The sequence below is a fragment of the Myodes glareolus genome, chromosome 2, assembly GCF_982192425.1.
Source record: "Myodes glareolus chromosome 2, mMyoGla1.1, whole genome shotgun sequence".
NCBI lineage: Eukaryota > Metazoa > Chordata > Mammalia > Rodentia > Cricetidae > Myodes > Myodes glareolus.
The window spans coordinates 127,268,230-127,289,917 of record NC_142027.1 but is presented as its reverse complement, the minus strand read 5'-3'; the positions used below and the strand labels follow the sequence as shown (position 1 = coordinate 127,289,917).

General features: G+C 42.4%; 1 protein-coding gene and 1 non-coding gene across 3 annotated transcripts; both read right to left on the bottom strand.

Annotated features, from left to right (window-relative positions):
• Window positions 1-9,921: 9,921 nt before the first annotated feature.
• On the bottom strand, window positions 9,922-21,619 carry Pxmp2 (peroxisomal membrane protein 2). Of its 2 annotated transcripts, none has more exons than XM_085680261.2 (5): window positions 21,317-21,619; window positions 18,751-18,861; window positions 17,191-17,353; window positions 13,074-13,214; window positions 9,922-10,241 (listed from the first exon to the last, which is right to left on the bottom strand). In XM_085680261.2, exons 1-5 carry the CDS (start codon window positions 21,436-21,438, stop codon window positions 10,173-10,175), a joined length of 606 nt encoding a protein of 201 aa, XP_085536387.1. In that variant the 5' UTR covers window positions 21,439-21,619; the 3' UTR covers window positions 9,922-10,172. The 2 variants fall into 2 exon arrangements, with proteins under 2 accessions (XP_085536387.1, XP_048303451.1); XM_048447494.3 differs by having other exon boundaries at window positions 13,074-13,193; window positions 21,317-21,611.
• On the bottom strand, window positions 19,283-19,344 carry LOC125408837 (U7 small nuclear RNA). The gene has a single exon (XR_007234596.1). It is a non-coding gene; the product is annotated as a U7 small nuclear RNA (small nuclear RNA).
• Window positions 21,620-21,688: the final 69 nt, after the last annotated feature.

Here is a 21,688-nt window from a genome sequence, read left to right as displayed (position 1 = left end):
GATGGAAGCAAGTCTTCAGCTAAGGTTGTGGTGGTCCACTGCAGCTGCAGAGGTGTCTGCACAGTAGGTCCCAGACTCTAAACAGCTGGCTGCCATGAAGGCAGTGTGACTAGTTGCCCATAAGAGGCTGTTTTCCTGGCATGACCTCTGCCAGGCACACCAGAGCAGAACCGGTTAAATGTTTTAATCTTTCATAGAAAGTATCAATAGAATGTGTACAATAAAGGCTTAACAAACTTTCAACATGGAACTAACTAACGTTTATAGTATAGTTCTTAATTAACAGTGCTTACCTACTGCCTCAGTGTCCCATGGGGAAGTAGGTCCCTCTGATCTATGTTCTAGGATCTATGTTCTATGTTCTAGAACAACAGACTGTTCTTTTGTAATTGGGTGTCCTTTTCTGTTTTTGTTTTTTGTTTGTTGTTGTTGTTGTTTCCTTCTGAGATAGGCCTCACCATTCTATGTACCCTTGGCTGCCTTGGAGCTTGCTATGTAACCCAAACTGGCTTCAAACTGACAGAGATCCACCTGCCTGTTACCCCGAGTGTTAAAGGGGTGTTAAGGGGTTAAAGGCATGTGCCACCAAGCCTAGCTTATGTGGCTATTTTGAGCATTAAATTTATTTTGTATACAGGGTTCTGTTTTCATGTATGCCTGCAGTCTAGAGGATGGCAAAAGATCTCATTACAGATGGTTGTGAGCCACTATGTGGTTGCTGGGAATTGAACTCAGAACCTCTAGAAGAACAGCCAGTGCTCTTAACCACTGAGCTATCTTTCCAGTCTGATTATTAAATTTTTGAAGCAATAAATATGTTTTTTCATCTCAAGAAACTGCTTCTGTTACTGCACTCCTTCAATTACATATCACTGCAAAAAGCGGGAAGGCAATGGCATAATAAAGAGGGAGGTGCATGCTGAATTGTGGTACCATGTAACAGTACAGTTTCAAAGACCATTTTATGGATTTAAATATATTGTACAAATATAAATATTGGTGGGCAGGATAACAGCTCAATTGGTAGGTGTTTATCTTATACAAAGCCCCAAGATTCACCCTCAGTATTGCATAAACCAGGCGTAATGGAGCACACCTGTAATCTCAACAATTTAGAGGGGGAGGTAGACTTATAAATTTTAAGATCATCCTTAGAGTTCAAGCCCAGCCTGGAATGTATAAGACTCTGTCTCAGATGAAAGGTGGAAGGTGCTCTTCCAGAGGACTCGAGTTTAATTCACAACACTCACAATGCAACTCAAAACTCTCTGTGACTCCAGTTCCAGGTAATCTAACACACTCTTCTGGCCTCTAAGAGTTCTTGGGTTTCCCAGGCTGGTCCTGAACTCTATGAGCGCCAGCTATCCTCCTACCTCAGTGTCCCAAGTAGTTGGATCACACCCATCAGCACTGCAGCTGTTGAACTCTAGAACTGTGTATGAGACCCAGATCCCTAATTCTCCATCACACTTAAGCAGGGTGGACTGGACTAGGAAGTGTCAAGTTAAGGTTGTGTTGTGAATTGTATTACTGGTATCAGTCATGGGAGCATCAGTTACTTTTGTCAATGTCCAGACCTGAGGCCCAGTGTAGGAACAATGTTTATGCACACATGCTTAAATCAGCATCAGAGTCACCAACTCTTTTCTTCTCTTTTCTTTTTTTGTTTTTTGCTTTTCACGACAGGGTTTGTCTGTGTTGCAGCTCTGGCTGTCCCGGAACTCACTGGTCTCAAAATCACATAGATCCGCTTTTTGTCTCCCGGGTCCTGGGAAGACCAGCTAGCCCTGTTGCACTGCTGAGGAGCTCTTCCCAGAAAGGTGAGTGGGTGCTCGCCTGGGCAGCCTGCCTGTCCGGGAAGACAGCACAGCCCCTCCCCCCTCAGCTTCTGCGGCAGGGTCTTCGGTGTTCCAAGGGACCCCTTCCCTCCCCCCACTGCTGCGGGCCCTTTGTCTCCCGGGCCCGGGGAAGACCAGCTAGCCCTGTTGCACTGCTGAGGAGCTCTTCCCAGAGAGGGCTGAGGAGCTCTATCCAGGGAGTGCTGTGAAGTCCTACCCAGAGAGTGTTGAGGAGTTCTATCCAGAAAGTGCTGAGGAGTTTCATCCAGAGTGGGGGAGATGGGCAGGCGCCAATGCAAGAATTCCTCCAACAACCTGAAAGGCAACATGACATCTCCAGAATCCAGGGAGCTCGAAACTAGAAGAATTGAACACCCTACTCCAGAAGAAATAGAAGAAATCGACTCTAAGCGGATCTTTATGAAAATAATAGAGGAACTTAAACAGGAGGTGAAAATCTGCCGCAAAGAAATGGAAGATAAGTATAACAAAAAAAATGAGGAAATGAGTAAAGAAATGGAAGAGAAATATACCAAAAGGTTTGAAGAAATGAGTAAATCCGTAAATGAAATTTTGGGAAACCAAGAAAAAACAATCAAACAGGTAATAGAAACAGTTCAATTTGAAAACTGAAATGGAGTCAGTGAAGAAATCACAAACTGAGGGCCGGCTACCTATGGAAAATCTAGGTAAACGAACAGAGACTTCAGAAACAAGCATAACCAACAGAATACAAGAGATAGAAGAAAGAATCTCAGACTCTGAAGACACCATAGAGAAATTAAACACTCTGACCAAAGAAAACAGCAAATCCAACAAATTCTTATCACAAAACATTCAGGAACTGTGGGACACAATAAAAAAACCAAATCTAAGAATAATAGGAGTAGAAGAAGGAGAAGAATTGCATTTCAAAGGTCCAGAAAATATACTCAACAAAATTATAGAAGAAAACTTTCCCATCCTAAAGAACGATATTCCTATGAAGGTTCAAGAAGCATACAGAACACCGAATAGACTGGATCAGAAAAAAACATCCCCTCGTCATATAATAATCAAAACACAAAGCATTCAGACTAAAGAAAGGATATTGAGAGCTGCAAAGGAAAAAGGTCAAGTAACTTATAAAGGTAAACCTATCAGACTTACACCAGACTTCTCTATGGAAACCATGAAAGCCAGAAGGTCCTGGATAGAGGTACTGCAGAAACTAAGAGACCATGGATGCAAGCCCAGACTACTTTACCCAGCCAAGCTATTGTTCACTATCAACGGAGAAAACAAAATATTCCAGGATAAAAACAAATTTAAACAATACGTAGCTACTAATCCAGCCTTACAGAGAATATTAGAAGGAAAATCACAACCCAAGGAATCCAACATTCCCAACACTGCCTACATTAACTCAGACATCTAGCGACCCTTCACAAGCACAACTCAAAGAAGGAAAACACATACACTCTACTACCCAAAAAAATGACCGGAGTCATCAATCACTGGTCATTAATATCACTTAATATCAATGGACTCAACTCACCTATAAAGAGGCACAGACTTAGAGATTGGATACAAAAACAGGATCCAACATTCTGTTGTTTACAAGAAACACACCTCAACCACAAAGACAGACACCTACTCAGAGTAAAGGGTTGGGAAAAGGTTTTCCAAGCAAATGGACCTAAGAAACAAGCGGGTGTGGCCATTCTAATATCTAATAAAATCGACTTCAAACTAAAATCAATCAGAAGAGATGGAGATGGACATTTCATACTCATAACAGGAACAATTCATCAGGAAGAAGTCTCAATCCTGAATATCTATACCCCTAATATAAAGGCACCCACATATGTAAAAGAAACTCTTCTAGAACTCAAGGCAGTCATCAAACCACACACACTAATAGTAGGAGACTTCAACACTCCTCTCTCACCAATGGACAGGTCAATCAGACAGAAACCTAACAGAGAAATAAGAGATTTATTGGAGGTACTGAATCAAATGGACTTAACAGACATCTTCCACAGATACAAAAAAATATTAGTAACCACCTGTGTCTTGTCAGATCACCATGGATTAAAATTAGAATTCAACAACAATGCTACCCCCAGGAAGCCAACAAATTCATGGAAGTTGAACAGTCAACTACTAAATCACCCCTGGGTCAAGGAAGAAATAAAGAAAGAAATTAAAGTCTTCCTTGAATTTAATGAAAACAAAGACACAATGTATTCAAACCTATGGGACACTATGAAAGCAGTGCTAAGAGGAAAGTTCATAGCACTAAGTGCCCACATAAAGAAAACGGAGAACGCACACATTGGAGACTTAACAACACACTTGAAAGCTCTAGAAAAAAAAGAAGCTGATTTACCCAGGAGGAGTAGAAGACTAGAAATGATCAAATTGAGGGCTTAAATCAACAAAATAGAAACACAGAAAACAATCCAAAGAATCAATGAATCAAAAAGCTGGTTCTTGGAGAAAATCAACAAGATTGACAAACCCCTATCCAAACTAATCAAACGGCAGAGAGAGAACTTGCAAATTAATAGGATCAGAAATGAAAAGGGGGACATAACCGCAGACACAGAGGAAATTCAGAGAATCATTAGATCTTACTACGAAAGTTTATATGCCACAAAGTTGGAAAATGTAAAAGAAATGGACATTTTTTTAGATAAGTACCATATACCAAAGTTGAACCAAGACCAGGTGAACAATCTAAATAGACCTGTTAGTCGTGAAGAATTAGAAGCTGCTATCAAAAATCTCCCTACCAAAAAAAGCCCAGGACCAGATGGTTTCAATGCAGAATTCTACCAGAACTTCCAGGAAGAGCTAATACCTATACTCCTTAATGTATTCCACAATATAGAAACAGAAGAGTCACTGCCAAACTCCTTTTATGAAGCTACAGTCACCCTAATACCAAAACCACACAAAGACACAACCAAGAAAGAGAATTACAGGCCAATCTCACTCATGAACATCGATGCGAAAATTCTCAATAAAATACTGGCAAACCGAATCTAAGAACACATTAGAAAAATTATCCATTATGATCAAGTAGGCTTCATCCCAGAGATGCAGGGATGGTTCAACATACGCAAATCTATCAATGTAATCCATCATATAAATAAACTGAAAGAAAAAAACCATATGATCATTTCATTGGATGCTGAAAAAGCATTTGACAAAATTCAACACCCATTTATGATAAAGGTTTTGGAGAGACTGGGGATACAAGGATCATACCTAAATATAATAAAAGCAATATACAGCAAGCCGACAGCTAACATCAAACTGAATGGAGAGAAACTCAAAGCCTTTCCACTAAAATCAGGAACACGATAAGGCTGTCCACTCTCTCCATACTTCTTCAATATAGTGCTTGAAGTTCTAGCAATAGCAATAAGACAACATAAGGAGATCAAGGGGATTCGAATTGGAAAGGATGAAGTTAAACTTTCGTTATTTGCTGACGATATGATAGTGTACATAAGTGACCCCAAAAACTCTACCAAAGAACTTCTACAGCTGCTAAACACCTTTAGTAACGTGGCAGGATACAAGATCAACTCCAAAAAATCATTGGCCCTCCTATACACAAAGGATAAAGAAGCGGAGAGGGAAATCAGAGAAACATCACCTTTCACGATAGCCACAAATAGCATAAAATATCTTGGGGTTACTCTAACCAAGGAAGTGAAAGACCTATTTGACAAGAACTTTAAGCCTTTGAAAAGAGAAATTGAGGAGGATACCAGAGAATGGAAAGACCTCCCCTGCTCTTGGATTGGGAGAATCAACATAGTAAAAATGGCAATTCTACCAAAAGCAATCTATAGATTCAATGCAATCCCCATCAAAATCCCATCAAACTTCTTCACAGACCTTGAGAGAACAATAATCAATTTTATATGGAAAAGCAAAAAACCCAGGATAGCCAAAACAATCTTATACAATAAAGGAACTTCTGGAGGCATTACTCTATTACAGAGCTACAGTATTGAAAACAGCTTGGTATTGGCATAAGAACAGAGAAGTCGACCTATGGAATCGAACAGAAGACCCGGATACTAACCCTCAAACCTATGAACACCTAATTTTCGACAAGGGAGCTAAAGGTATACAATGGAAGAAGGAAAGCGTCTTTAACAAATGGTGCTGGCATAACTGGATGTCAGCCTGTAGAAGAATGAAAATAGATCCATATCTATCACCATGCACAAAACTCAAGTCCAAATGGATTAAAGACATCAACATCAATCTGTCCACTTTGAACCTGATAGAAGAGAAAGTGGGAAGTAGTCTGCAAGACATGGACACAGGAGGCAACTTCCTAAGTAGGACCCCAGTAGCATAGACAATAAGAGAAACAATGAATAAATGGGACCTGCTGAAACTGAGAAGCTTCTGTAAAGCAAAGGACACTATCAGTAAGACAAAAAGGCTGCCTTCTGACTGGGAGAAGATCTTCACCAACCCCTCATCAGACAAAGGTCTGATCTCCAGAATATACAAAGAACTCAAGAAACTAGACACTAAAACTCTAATTAACCCAATTGAAAAATGGGGTACTGATCTGAACAGAGAATTCACAACAGATAAACTTCGAATAGCCAGAAGACACTTAAGGTCATGCTCAACCTCCTTAGCGATCAGGGAAATGCAAATCAAAACCACTTTGAGATACCATCTTACACCTGTCAGAATAGCTAAAGTCAAAAACACCAATGATAGCCTATGCTGGAGAGGATGTGGAATGAGGGGAACACTCATCCATTGTTGGTGGGAATGCAAACTTGTGCAGCCACTGTGGAAATCAGTGTGGCGGTTTCTCAGGAAACTGGGAGTCAACCTCCCTCAGGACCCAGCAATTCCACTCTTGGGAATATACCCAAGAGATGCCCTATCATACTACAAAAGTATTTGTTCACCTATGTTCATAGCTGCACTCTTTGTAATAGCCAGAACCTGGAAACAACCTAGGTGCCCCTCAATAGAAGAATGGTTAAAGAAGGTGCGGAACATAGATACATCAGAGTTTTACTCAGCGGTAAAAAACAATGACATCTTGAATTTTGCATGCAAATGGATGGAAATTGAAAACGCTTTACTGAGTGAGGTAACCCAGACCCAAAAAGAGGAATATGGTATGTACTCACTCATAAGTGGATTCTAGCCATAGTTAAAGGTCTTTGGGTGTATAATTAGTGATCCTAGAGAAGATAGATAAGAAGGTGAACCTGAAGAAAATTTATATAGTTATCCTCCTGGATAATAGAACTAGGCAAGATTGCCAAGCAAAGTCGGGTGCATGGGGGGTGGGGGGGTGGAAGTAAGGGAAGATGGTTAGGGTGAGGAGAGAGGGCGAGAATTGGGGATGGCTTGGGTGAATGGGAGGGGGGAGGGAGGAAGAATGGTTATGGGAGCAGGGAAGTTTATATCGCAACTAAGAGAGCCATTCTAGGGTTTGCAAGAGACTTGATTCTTGAGGGGTTCCCAGTAAAAATTATATAAAATAAATAAATAAAAAGAAAAATAAAAAAAAGAAAAAGAAAAAGAAAACGCTTTACTGAGTCAGGTAAGCCAGACCCAAAAAGAGGAATAAGGTATGTATTCACTCATAAGTGGATTCTAGCCATAATTAACGGTCTTTGAGCCTATTATTCGTGATCCGAGAGAAGCTAAATAAGAAGGTGAACCTGAAGAAAATTCAGGTAGTTTCCTCCTGAAGATTGGAAATAGACAAGAGTTCCAGGTAACCAAGGGTGCATGGGGGGTTGGGAGGGTAGTTGGAAGGGTAGGAGGTTAGAGAGAAGGGAGCAGGGGAGGAATGGGAGATGCTCGGGGGACTGGGAGGTGGGGAGGGAGGAAGGATAGATATGGGTTCAGGGAAGAATATATCTCAACTATGGAAGTCAGTTTAGGGTTTACTAGAGACTTGATTGTAAATGGGATCCCAGGTCCAAGGAGAGATCCCCAGATTGTTCTCTGGACAGAGGAGAGGGTGCCTGAACTGGCCTTGGCCCATAACCATACTGATGAATATTTTGCTTATCACCATAGATCCTTCATCTGGCAATAGAGGGAGATAAAGATGGGGTCCCACGTTGGAACACTGGACTTAACTCCCTAGGTCCAACCGAGAAGCAGCAGGAAGAAGAACGTGAGCAGGGAGGGAAAGATCAGAGGGAACCTTCATCCGGCGATGGATGGCGATGCAGACGGAGACCCACATTGGAGCACCGGACTGAGCCCCCCAAGGTCCAAAGGAGGAGCAGAAGGAGGAAGAATATGAAAAAGCAAATCAGAACGGCAAGGGGAGCGATCACCCACTGATACAAGGCGACTGATCTAATGAGAGTTCACCAAGGCCAGTTGACTGGGACTGAAGGAGCGCTTGATCCAACCAGATTCTCTGGAGGAGGCTGGATTCTCTGAATGTGGCTGGCCCGAAGTCTTTCTAAAAAGCCATTGACAATGACTCTGGGACTTGTTTCCTCAGCATATTCTGAATTTTTGGGGATCCAATCTGATTAGATACTCACCGTCCTGGTCCTGGAGGGAGCGGGGAGGAACTTGAACTACACACAGGGCAGGAAACCCTGACTGCTCTTAGGGATGGAGAGGGAAGAGGAGAGGGAGTGGGGGGAGTGGGAGGGTGTTGGGAGGAGGGGCGAAAATGGAAGCTTTTATATTTTAATAAACTTTGGAAAAAAAATCACATAGATCCACTTGCCTCTGCCTCCCAAGTGCTGGGATTAGAAACAATACAGAGACTCTCTGACGAGGAATAAACAAAGTGTGGTGTGCATACATTTTGGAATGTTTAGCCTCAAAAAGGAAGGATATTCTGACATGTTGAATTATAACATGGATGAATCCTGAATGTAACAAAATGCCATAGACTATATAATACATACAACAGAAATTCACATCTCCTTTGGAGGTTGAAAAGTCCAAGATAAAGCCACTGTTTCTGAAATGGTGTTCATATGTGCCTGCAAGAGAAAGGCTGTCCTCACACAGCCAGAGATCAAGCTTCTTTTACAGGGGTATTAATCCGTTCTTTGTTGGATTTAATCATCTCCATAAACAACTTTTCAATACTACAAACGAAGATTGGGTTTCAACACAAATTTTGCAGAGGACATTCAAACCATGGAAAAATGCAATTAACTACTTCCCTCATTGCTGTCACCAAATACCCAACAAGTAACTTAACAGAAGATGGATTCATTTCGGCTTACAGGTATGGCAGCAACAGCACGAGACAGCTGGGAACACTAAGCAGGAGATGAGTGCTGGTGCTCAGTTCATTCAGTCTGGGACCCCAGTCCATGGGAATGGCAGTGCTCACATTTGGGGTGGAGCTTCCCTCCTCAGATAAACCTTTTTATCTATCTATCTATCTATCTATCTATCTACCTACCTACCTACCTACCTATCTTTTTTATGTGTATGGTTGTTTTGCCTGCATGTGTATCCAGAAAAACGCATCAGATTCCCTGGAACTGGAGTTACAGATGTTCATGAGCTGTCATGTGGATGCTGAGAATCAAACCTAGGTCCTCCGCAAGAGCAGCCAGTGCTCTTAACCTCTGGCTCTCCAGCCCCAGTGGTTAAAAATCTTTTTGGGAAACATCCTCATAGACACACCTAGAGGTATATTTCCATGGTGATTCTAGATCCCATCAACCTGATGATCAAGATTAGTCAATGTGCAGTTATTATGCTAGGTGAACAAGCCAGTCCTAAGAATAGTGCCAACAGATCCTATAAGGTATGCAGACTCACGATCAAGACTTTATAGGGATGGTGGTTATTGAGCTAGAAAGAATAGGAAGAATGAGGAGCTGAGGTTTAATAGGAACAGTTCTACTTTAAGATGAAAAATATTTAGAAATGGATGCTGGCGATAGTTGCATAGCACCATGATTGTACTTAATGCTACAGAACTGTACACTTAAATGTTAAGTGTTGTATTACTCTGGCATAACATAAAAAAATTTAAAGAGATCTGGGTATGAATTTCTCTCCAAGCATCAATAACTATTCAGAGAAATCACAACCATCATGGAAACAGCTGCATTACTGTTTATTGAACTTTACCTTGCTTACAGTGACAAATAAGATTATCTATTGTCTCAGTCTGGTGCCATCTCTCTAAACACAAGATTCTGATACTAACACATACATTTCCTTCCTCTGTAATTTTAAGGCATCTTTGAATCACAAAATTTAGTTAGATGATGTCCTGAATGATGGATTCTGATCTTTCCTGCTGTGGGTGGATTTCCCCAGACCTCATCCACGGCGTATCTGACATCACTTCCCCAGAGAGGCCAGGTAGGCATACCACAACAGAGCTGCTACGTTGGCAAAGAGCACCCGGAACTGTCAAAAGAACAGTCATCAGCCCATGGTGTATGGGAATATTGACCACATCCCTCACACATCAGTCACCCAAGATGAAATTCTTCCCTCCAACTGTTTGTTGCTTGATCTATCTTATCTCCCCGCTATTGAATGTCCTGAGCCTTTAGTTTGGGTTTGGTAGGATCTAGCAGAGGTAGGAGTACAAATAAATCATCCTCTCCTAATAATGTTCTTGATGTGACTTGGCCTCAGCCCAATATACACCACTGTCCCAATACCTAATCATCTGGACTTACCCTACCTCAAAGCAACTTCAGTCAGGTGCTATCACTTCCAGGCAGACAGTTCTGTGACAGTACCAATCTGTTCCTGTCTTCCTAATTATGAGTCTTTGGCACTAGGGCACAAAGCAGTGCTTAACAATACTTGCTGCATAACTTCCCTTCCCCTTAAACATTCCTCTGCAACTATCTAAAATTAGAATCTTAACCCTAACCTCATAGCCCTGTTTGGAAGCAGTTTTCTGGCCTCTTCATTCCTCAACCCTCCAATCCCTCTCTACCTTTCCAGGAAGCCTTAGGGTCTGTGGCCCTCATGTATGCACTAGGAAGGTCTTTCTTCACTATCTCTTTGTGACTCTGAGTGTAGGTTCTAGTACTATGAGTACAGCTGTCCCAGGCCCATACTAAGAAGGCTTGGTCTCTACCCCGAAACTTTCTTTACTTTCTTCCAAACCTGTAATCACCCTTTTCTGCTCAGACCTAGAGAGGCCAAGCAGTCTTGCCCATTCATGTTAGCTCTCTGCAATCACAGAGAAAGGGCTTCCACATAAGCACTATTCTGCACTCATCCAGGGGAACCCCATTTTTCCACCTCTTAAGGTGGCTCCAGAAGACTCTCTTTGTGGACCTGAATGTTCACCCATTCCAGAGGGATGTACATAACATAGTCTTGTAAACATGACACTTTCTCTGACCTCAAGACTCCTAGGTTCCTGGCCATTTCTTTCCATCTTCAAATTCTCAGGAACATTTTCCAGACTTGTGATTTGTTCTCCCTCTCTTCCCAGGCTGACGTGGACTGGACCTCCTACCTTTGCTTACAGAGTGAAGGATTACAGGCCCTAGCATGCCAAGGTTGAGTTATGTGCTTCCTACTCATTCTCCAAAGCAATCTATAGCTTTAGCTTCTCATCCATTACAATATGATACACCAGATACTTGCTGCGTTTTTTGTTTTGTTTTGTTTTGATTTTAATTTCCTACTATTTCTGCTAGGGTTGACCAGCCCTTTGTTATATTCTAAATGTTTGCTGGTTTTCTCCTATTTTGTGGTCTGTATGATGTATGTATACATATAAAACTGTGGGTGGTAGGTATATGTACATGTTAAGTAATACATATGTAAATATGACGTGAGCATGGGTGGGTGCTCTATTTATGTGTGTGATATAAAGTGAGGCCTATATATGGAATGACGTGTAAGTAGTGTGTATGGACTTGTGTGTATAGTGTGCTCTCTCATTCATTAATTCTCTCTTCCCTTCCCTGTTTATGTGTGCATAATGTGGTGGTCTGTGTAGAGTGTGGTCTATATGGCATGTATATTTGTAGTATATACAGTGTATGTGTGTGCACACTGGACAACCTCCCCCTTCTATCCAATGGGAGTCCTTTGTTGACCCTACTCTGTTCTTCCTTCTTCAGTGGCCCCTAGTTTGTGAGCTCCCTGTAGGAAATATGCTTAACAGAGAACAGAAGAGGGTTAAGTTCCTGGCATAAACTAAGGCTGGTTATCCAAGAGAGGTCTGTTTGGAAGGATGGCCATGGTTGGCAACTTGGAAGTCATAAGGTTCCCCATCTTTTCCTTCTTCAGTCTACAAAGACATAGCTCCTGGGCTTGAAACTTGGCAGAGGCACATAGTACCAATTCTTCCATCAGGGTAGAACCAGACCCAGAGCAAGAGGAAGAATGCCCTGGGGGAAGGAAAAGTCTGCATCTCTGAGGGCCCTTCTCCCCTAGAATTCAGCAGAATCCTGTCATTCATTGTATAGAATTACTGGGACTGTGTATCCTTCCAATTGCAGAGAAGTCTTAGGAAAACATAGGGGATGAGTCTGGCACAGGACAGGAGGTCTATAGCAACCTGAAGCAGTGCACAAGTGATAGCATTTAAGGAACACTGAACCAGCTGGGTAGTGGTGGTGCATGCTTTTAAACCCATCACTTGAGAGAGGCAGGGAGATCTCTGTAAGTTCAAAGCCAGGCTGTTCTACAGAGCAAGTTTCAGGACAGGGAAGGCTGGACAGAGAAGGCTACACAGAGAAACCCTGTCTCGAGAAACAAAACAAACAAGCAACAAAGTAACAACAACAACAAAAAACTCTTGAAACCCCTGACTACTCTTTTCCTGTGCTCTCGGCTGCTCAGTGGTCAGGTTCACCCATACTTCAGCAGGCAGTTTCCACAGCAGCACCTGTGTGCCTACAAGCACTGAAATTCTCCCAGTTATCCCCAAGGGGCCTTCTCTTTGACTAGCCAGCCCCTTGAAGACCCTGTTTATGCCAGGGTCTTCCTACTTACCTGCTCTACTTCACAGTTGCCTGCTCCCCCTGAGTCCAATCAACCCAGATTGTTTCAGTTACTAAAAAACACTTGAATTTGCTCAATGGGGATGAAACAGCTGCATAGGAATCCCTGTGTAGTTTTGCAGCGATGAATCCAGAACTCATGGACACTGAGCAGGAGTGGACCAGAACTCCAGAAACAGAGGAATACATGGCTTGAGAGTACTACCACTTGTTAGAAAAAAATTACAAAGCCCTTCAGTGAAGACAAGGCAAGCCTCACCTGTAGGGGCACATAGTTGATGTTAATGAACTGCAAGGGTGTCCACATCCTCCAGTTCATTTGCAGTGCAGGCCAGAAGCCACTCCTCATCTTGGCGGCCAAGGCACTGACATCCTTCCCCTGCCAGGAAGATAAGGGAAACTATAAGCAGTTCCTCCAGCCATAGCAAGTATAATGTGGCACCTTGACCTGAACAGTGATTTGTAAAACCTGTTTATATTATAAAACAAACCTGCATTCACTACCCTGCAGCTAAGAGGAGTCAACTATTCAGGTGGAAAATCTTCAGTTACAACACCTCAGTGGCAAACTGTCTCTTGCACTGCATGGTGTCTATTCCAATTAGCTCCTTATAGCAATCTGATGATGACTGGTGCTGTGGCCAAACTGAGGGCTCAGTTATCAAGGCTTCCCACATTTACTGCCAAAGGTGATTAATTTCCAGTCAAAACTTGTCAATTTTTAAAAGATGACCCCCACGAAATGTTATCTGAAAGAATGAATGTATTAAGAGTAACCACACTGGCTGGGTGGTGGCGGCTCAGGCCTTTGATCCCAGCACTCAGGAGGCAGATGCAGGCAGATCTGAGTTTGAGGCCACCCTGGTCTACAGAGCAAGTTCTAAGACAGCCAGCAACTACACAGAGAAACCCTGTCTTCAAAAAACAAACAAACAAAAAAACAAAACAACAACAACAACAACAACAACAAATGAGTAACCACACTGAAAAGAATAGAAGCACCTGCCTTCCCATAGTTCCCATAGTAAAATTATGGCAATGGTGGCACACATTAATCCCAGCATTTAGGAGGCAGAGGCAGGCAGATCTCTGTGAGTTTGAGACCAGCTGGGTCTACAAAGTGAGCTCCAGGACAGTCAGGGCTATATAGAGAAACCCCATCTCCAAAATAAATAAATAAATAAATAAATAAGGTAATTAAGACAATCTGTAAGCTATAGTAAAAAACTAAACAAAATGAAAATAATACAAAAACCAAAACAACATGCAATGAAAGTGAAAAATCTAGGAAAAGAACCAAGTCTAAATGGACTGGCATGAAATTATTTCGAAATACTGGAGATTTCAGTAAGCGGAAGACAATATGCAGCGTAAGTGCAAAAATGGAAACAGAAGTCCCTGTAAACAAAAACAAAATTCAAAAGATAGAAGGGAAAGTATAGATTATTTCTCTTGTATCTTATCAAGACGTATCGAACATGGGCTATAGTGCTGAGAGCCAGGCCAGGTTGCTTTCTCTGAAGCCCTGAAGTATAAGAACACAATTCTTTCTCTAAAATCACAGAACCAGTAATAGGCCTGGGTTGGGGGCCAGGGCCTTGGAGCTACGGCTCTGGATCCTGAGAAATTCTTCCCATCTAAAGGGGCTATGGTTGTTAGTCCCAAGGCTGTTTTGTGCTCTGTCTGTGACACTCTGTCTCATTTTCCTCCCGAAACCTGTATATAAGTTGTGGTACTCCTTAGTAAACTTGCTTGCATGAGCTATCTGCCTAAGAAGGACCTCCTGATCCCAATTTTCCTATCTTCTTTATTTTCTCTTCCCTGATTCTCCCCCTTACAACCCTGTTACTTATGAACAACCTGCTGGTCCAGGTCAGAGGCTAAGAGCACTGCTTCTCTACCAGAGAACCCTGGTTTGATTCCCAGCCACCACATGGAGGCTCACAATTGTGTGTAACTCTAATTGTAGGGGATCCAGTATCCTCTTCTGGCTTTCATGGGCACCAAGCAAGCATATGACATACATGCAGGCAAACACTCATACACATAAAATACAAACATCAAAAACTGGAAGAAAAAAACACACACAATCACTAGAAAGTATTAAGAATATTTATACTATCTTCCTATCAGAGAATTCAAAGGGGAAAGAGTACCTGAGCGGATTACGAAGTTTTAAAATTTCTGTGTGGAAATACAAACACACACACTCACTTTATTTATACAAGTTTACATTTCACCTTTACATAAACATTTTAACTTACATGAAAGTTTGAAACACTTAAAAAATGGGAAACTTACTTGCTATTTGTATTCGTGAAAATGGACAGTTATTCTTAACATATCCAAACACACAAGTTAATATAAGAAAAAATGGCACGATGGTACACATCTGTAATTTCAGTACTTGGGAGTTTACAGGAGGATTGAGAATCTGAGGTCATCCTTGGCTACACAGCAAGTTCAAGGCCATCCTAGGCGACACGAAACCCTGTCTCAAAATGTACCCTTCCACGGGGCTGGAGAGATGGCTCAGAGGTTAAGAGCACTGGCTAGTCCTCCAGAGATCCTGAGTTCAATTCCCAACAGTTACATGTTGGCTTATATCCATCTTAATGAGATCTGGTGCCCTTTTCCGGCCTGCTGGCATACATGCAGGCAGAACACTGTATATATAATAAATAAATATATAGAAAGAAAGAAAGGAAGGAAGGAAGGAAGGAAGGAAGGAAGGAAGGAAGGAAGGAAGGAAGGAAGAAAGAAAGAAAGAAAGAAAGAAAGGAAAAAATTTCCATAAATGAAGCAACATTGGCCAGGCGGTGGTGGTGCACACAGAGCACTCAGAAGGCAGAGACAGATGAATCTCTGAGTTCTGAGGCCAGCCTGGTCTACAGAGCAAGTTCTAGGACAGGCTCCCAAAACCCTGTCTTGAAAAACCAAAAAAAAAAAAAAAAAAAAGCGAATATGCAGCATATGGTATATAAAGTGTTTGACCCTATAAATAATGGTAAACAAATTAAAATACTTTCCATTTGATAGTTACAAACCCTTTTTGAAGGGTTTTGCAACAATCAGGCAACCTTAGATTTTTGTAGCACAGATCTATTTGGTAAAGCCATGTGTTAGTTTACTTTTTATATTTTTATTTATTTGTATTTGGAGACAGGATCTCACCTTGCAGTCCAGGATGACCTTGAAATTGTGGCAATCTTCCTTTCTCAGCCTCCTTAGTATATCAATTACAGGCATAAAAAGCCACCAAGCTTGGTATAGAATCATATTAGTATACAAAATATACAAGTAAAAACAAAAACATAAACAACTCTATAAAAGTTATCAAAATATTTGGAAACCAATTCTAGATAGAGTAGTACACATCCCTCTTTGACAACAGATGTGGTGACAAGACCTAAGGGCTGCTGTAGAACATATGTAACAACTGTCACGTGGATTATCAAGTTTATGACTTCTACTAGGAACAAACAGGCACTATTAACACTCCATAGTCTGTTTCCTAGTTTCAGAAGGGAAAATAGAAAGCTGAAGAATAGCGAGATGGCTCAGCAGGCAATGGTACTTGCTGTTAAGCATGATGACCTGAGACCCACCCACACAGTGGAAGGAAAGAACCAACTCTTCTGATCTCTATACACGTATACAAGTAACCTTTAGTACATACATGCCCACACACATGCACTCAGAAAAATCAGGGAAACAGTATTTGCTGGACATGACAATGCTATTGTACACATCAACACAAAGTAGCTTTGGCAACATGTATAAGACACAAACACAATCAAGCCAGGAAATCACTGTATGGAGTTACTGGAAATTAACGGCTGCTGGGAAGGGAAAGTCAGTTGAGTTTTTTTGGTTTTTGGTTTCTTTTCAGAGATGCAGTCCCTGCGAGGTCTATATCCATGCACACACAGGCAGTACTAAGTAAACACAGTAGGTTTTAAAAAAGAACACATGAAGTCAGGCGGTGGTGGCGCATGCATTTAGTCCCAGAACTTGAGAGGCAGAGGCAGGCAGATCTCTGTGAGTTTGAGGCCAGCCTGGTCTACAAGCGCTAGTTTCAGGACAGCTAGGACTGTTACACAGATATCTCAAAAAAAACAAAACAAAACAAAAAAAGAACACATGAAGTTGGGAAGGAAAAGTAGTGTGGGAACAGGTGGTTTTGATCAAAACACATTAGATTCATGCATGAAATTCTAAAATACCAAGGAAGGAAGGAAGGAAGGAAAGAAGGAAGGAAAGAAGGAAGGAAGGAAAAAGCAATACAAGTTCAGACCTTGAGGCCCACCCTAGGAAGGGGGCTACCAATAAACCTGTTAACTGGAGCTACAGCAAGTGCCAGAAAAAACACCCACCTCTAACAAGTTAATGATGAGGAAGAACAGCAGCAGAAAAGCTGGTGCAAAGAGCAGGCGATCCAGAAGGAGCCTCTTGACAATGGCCAAGGGAACCTCAGGAGGGATCCAGTACTCCATGAAGAGGTAGAAATAGTGACTCAGTGGACCTGTGACAAAGAATCTAGAGTACCACAGGGGTTTGAGCAGGAATGCAGTTTTTTCTACATTTCCTTCTTTGGTCCAGCCTCACACCAAGATTCACCTCAGATCCTAAGCTCTCTTTTGTTCCCCTAAAGTATTTACAGACCACACAAATTTGTATAGACCTCTTTCAATCAGTTTCAGGTTGTCTTTCTGCCTGAAAATACTGAAGTTACTTTGTCAGTTCCTGTACTTGGTCAGCTGGCAGTCATGATGATTGTCCTAGCTAAGATATATGTCCAGCTGACTCCTCTGTATTCCAGGTCATTATGTTATCTGTCCACATCCATGCCATCAGGCTTAACAGGCTCTAAGAAGTAAACAGACATAACCCAGCTTGGCCAACTGTGAGCCAAGACCAGAAGTGAGTTTCACAAAGCACAATAATACAGGGGGGCAGGAACCAGGGTCTTTCAATTCCAACAACCAAAGTCTGTAAAGAAGGCTTTCAATTGGACTTTCCTGTACCACTGTGGGCTACAGTAGGGCAAACAACTGAAGTTTTTGGCAGACTAATACCTAGTGAGAGGGTTAAAATGCCTTAGCTGATCTTGTTACCTGACAAAGTATGGGAGATATGGCTTTATAAACATTATAGTAAATGACTCAAATTATTATTCTTGGAAGCTTTTATGAGATTAAGACTGAGTCTCAGTTAGAGTACTTCCCAAGCATGGGTTTGATTCCCAACAGTATAACAAACAAAAACTAGGTGTGGTGGTACACACCTATAATCCCAGCATTCAGGAGACAGAGGTAAATGGTTCAAGGGATATTATGAGACAGTCTCAGTATGTCTTACACACACACAGTGTTTCTGATTATTTATTTTAAATTTATTTATTTATTTCTTGAGACAATGTCTCACTGTAGTTTTGTCTGACCTGAAACTCATTACATAGGTAAGGTTGGCCTCTCAAGTACTGGGATCATAGAACTCACTATGCAGACCAGGCTAGTCTCAAACTCACAGAAATCCACCTGTCTCTGCCTCTCAAATGCTGGAATTAAAGGAGTGCGCCACTACGCCCAACTCTCTGATGTTTCTTAAAGAATTAGCTTCTCTTTTGGTTTTTTAATTTTATTTTCTAGTTTCTGTGCATGGATGTTTTACGTGTCTGGTGCTTTATGACATCAGAAAAGGTCATCAGATCAGATCCCTTCGAATTGGAGTTAAAGATGGTTGTGAACTGCTGTGTGGGAGCTGGGAATCAATCCTGGGCTTTCTACAAGAGCAGTCAGTGCTCTTCACAGCTGAGCCATCTCTCCAACCCCAGAATTAGGTTTTCAAACCAAAGTATTCCAAAGCCTTGATGCTGGCAGCCAGCTTTGCTGTGTTCAATCTGCAGAGGTGAGCCAGCTCTTGGTGGCACTTACCCATAAATTAAATATCGAAGAAGCCCTCTGACATCTAGACTTTGAGAGTCTTTTTTCTGTTTCTTCTCAATCATCTGGGCCAGAAGGTTCCCAAGGGCTGACAAAATGCCACTGTGGAGGAACAGGCAATCAGAAATGAGTAACAGACACAAAGGCATGCCTATCCTGCATGTCAACAACAGAGCTGCTGTAAGACCTTGCTATGGATCGTGGGATGAGTCCTTACTAAAGCAGCTTGAAGGTAAAGCTCCTAATGGTCTCTATAGTACAACCTAAAACCATAAACACAAGTGAGCATAGTGAGAGCTTCACCTGTTGGACTGCATGCCTTCCAACATTCCCACTGCTGCTCCATTGAAGGCATGGGTGTAAAGGGCAAGACTAAGGATTCTCATGAGAACACTTCTGGAATTGACTATGGTCCATGGGCTGTACACATGTGGATGGTCTGATATCTGTATGTAGTTTTTAAAAATGTTTGAAATGGGGCAGAAGTCATCAGGGATTTTTCTTTTTCTTTATTTTTCTTTTGTGGGGAGGTGCAAAACAAGTTAGAAAACCTGCTAGACAAATTCTAAAAGAGCTGTAACACTTCTGTAGTATTTCTGTGTAAATTTACACTCCTAAAGTAAAATTTCTCGTAAAAAGACAGGGTCAGTTGCTTCTTAAAGTTGAGCCTTGTCTTAGTTTCTTTTCACATGGCTGTGGCGACACCTGTCAAAAGCAACTTAAGAGAGCGGTATTTATTTCAGTTCACAATTCAGGGGTACAGGCCGTGGTGGCAGCAAAGTTAGCGCAGCAGGAGGTTGAAGCACCTGGTCACAGCACACCCAAAATCAAGAAACAGAAAGAATGAGCCGGGTGTAGTGGTGCACACCTTTAACCCCTTAATCTCAGCACCCACGAAGCAGAGACAGGCAAATCTCTGTGAGTTCTAGGTCAGCCTGGTCTACAGGGGAGTTCCAAGACAGCCAGAGATACACAGAGAAGTCTTATCTCAAAAAAACCAAGGAGAAAGAGTGTAGCATGTCTAATAAAAAACCAGAGATAGACATTGGGGTTCAACCTGAAGTTCAGAAAAGCAAAACAGCCAGTCATTCATTGGCTCTTACCTCTACCTCAGTCCAAAATGGTAATCTGCTTCCAGGAATCCTCAGAATGAGACTGTGTCTGAGAGCTGTTTTATATTCCTCTCTAGTGCTGGGATTAAAGGCATGCACCACTACCACCCAGTTTCTATGGCTAACTAGTGTGGCTACTGGGATTAAAGGTATGTGTTACTACTGCCTGGTCTATAAGGCTGACCAGTGAGGCTGTTTTACTCTCTGATCTCCAGGCAAGCTTTATTTATTAAAATACAAATGAAATACCACTACTAGAGAGAGACAGAGACAGAGAGACAGAGCCATAGACAACGTATGCTGTTCAGCTAGCTTCAAGTCAAGGATCCCAAGCACCTCAATTAAGATAATCAAAACAATCCCTTACTGGAATGCCTAAAGGCCCATCTCCCAGGTGATTCTAATTTTTAATCAAGTTGACAATTGCCATTAACTATCACAAATCTATAAGCTGTCTTCTAAAAACTATAAAATCCCACATTTTTAGTGTGGATCATAAGGACCCTTTTGACCGAACCCTTGGTTACCTCTTCCCATCCACGCTCCCTTTTCATTGTCTCTACCTCAACAGTCCTCTTGACCCCTCCCAACATGCACTGAGCTCCTACCTCAGAACTTCTGCACTGTGAACTACTGCTTCTCTTCTGTGTGCTTCTGATCAATGTCAACAACACAAGAAAACTTCCCCAACTGCTCTAGGTTACATATTTATCATCTGCCTTTGTTGTTGTTGTTGTTGTCCAGTTCTTCTTAGCTCCATGAGAGAAAAGGCCTACATAGCTATTTTAGCCATAGCAATATGTCCAGCACATAGGAAGAACTCTGTACATACTAGGAAAGTCTAAATTAATAGAGGACAAGCATAAAATTCGCTAATAAAAATTAACAGAAACTGGAATGTTTAAGAAATCGAACGATGTAGATCAAAGGGCAAAGGGCAGAGCTCACCAGCAACAGTGCTTAGCACTCAGGGTTGGAATAGTTGTCCCTGGCTCCCTGTTATTCATAAGATTCAAACTGCAAGGGCTACTTACTGCTTGGGACGCAATACACAAACAGCATTTACTGCCTAAGCAGAATTTTGGGCGCACCTTGACGCAGGACTTTGTCTTTGTCACTCACATTTCTCCTGGCTCTCAATCTTTCTCATGCTGGGACAACTTTAATACAGTTCCTCATGTGGTGACCGCAAACCATAACACTATTTTCACTGCTACTTCATAACTGTAATTTTGCTACTGCTATGAATAGTAAAGTAAATAACTGGTATACGACCCCTGCGAAAGGGTCGTTGGACCCCCACGGCCCACAGGTTGAAAACGACTGCCTCACAGGCTGTAATTGCGCAGCCTGATCTGCCGGCACCCCTTCCTTTACACTGCCCTGCGCGAGTCCCTACCTCCCGGCGCCCGTCCTTTCCACTCCTCCTCCCGGTGTGAACCCACCTGCTGATGGCTTTGGTAAACACCGGATACAGTTTTAGGAGCAGCAAGTATTGGGCGAGCGCTCGCCGCGGAAGCGACCCGAATTCGGATTCCGCTCGCAGTCTTGATGCAGTTGGTGCCATCGCCGTCCCAGCTCTAAGTAATCCCCGGCGCTCACCCAACAGCTGGCCATCAGGGATCCGGCCAAGGGCACCGAGCACAGGGCACAGGGCGGGGACGACCTGACATTTCCTAACCTCCCACGGTCCCCAGCGCGCCAGGCCGACCCCGCCGCGCGCGCGGCCCGGCGCCACATATTTTCCCCCGGTCCCTGTGCCCCACCCTCAGTGTTCTGGGGCCGATGGGAGAACCGGGGGCGGGGCGGGGCGGGAT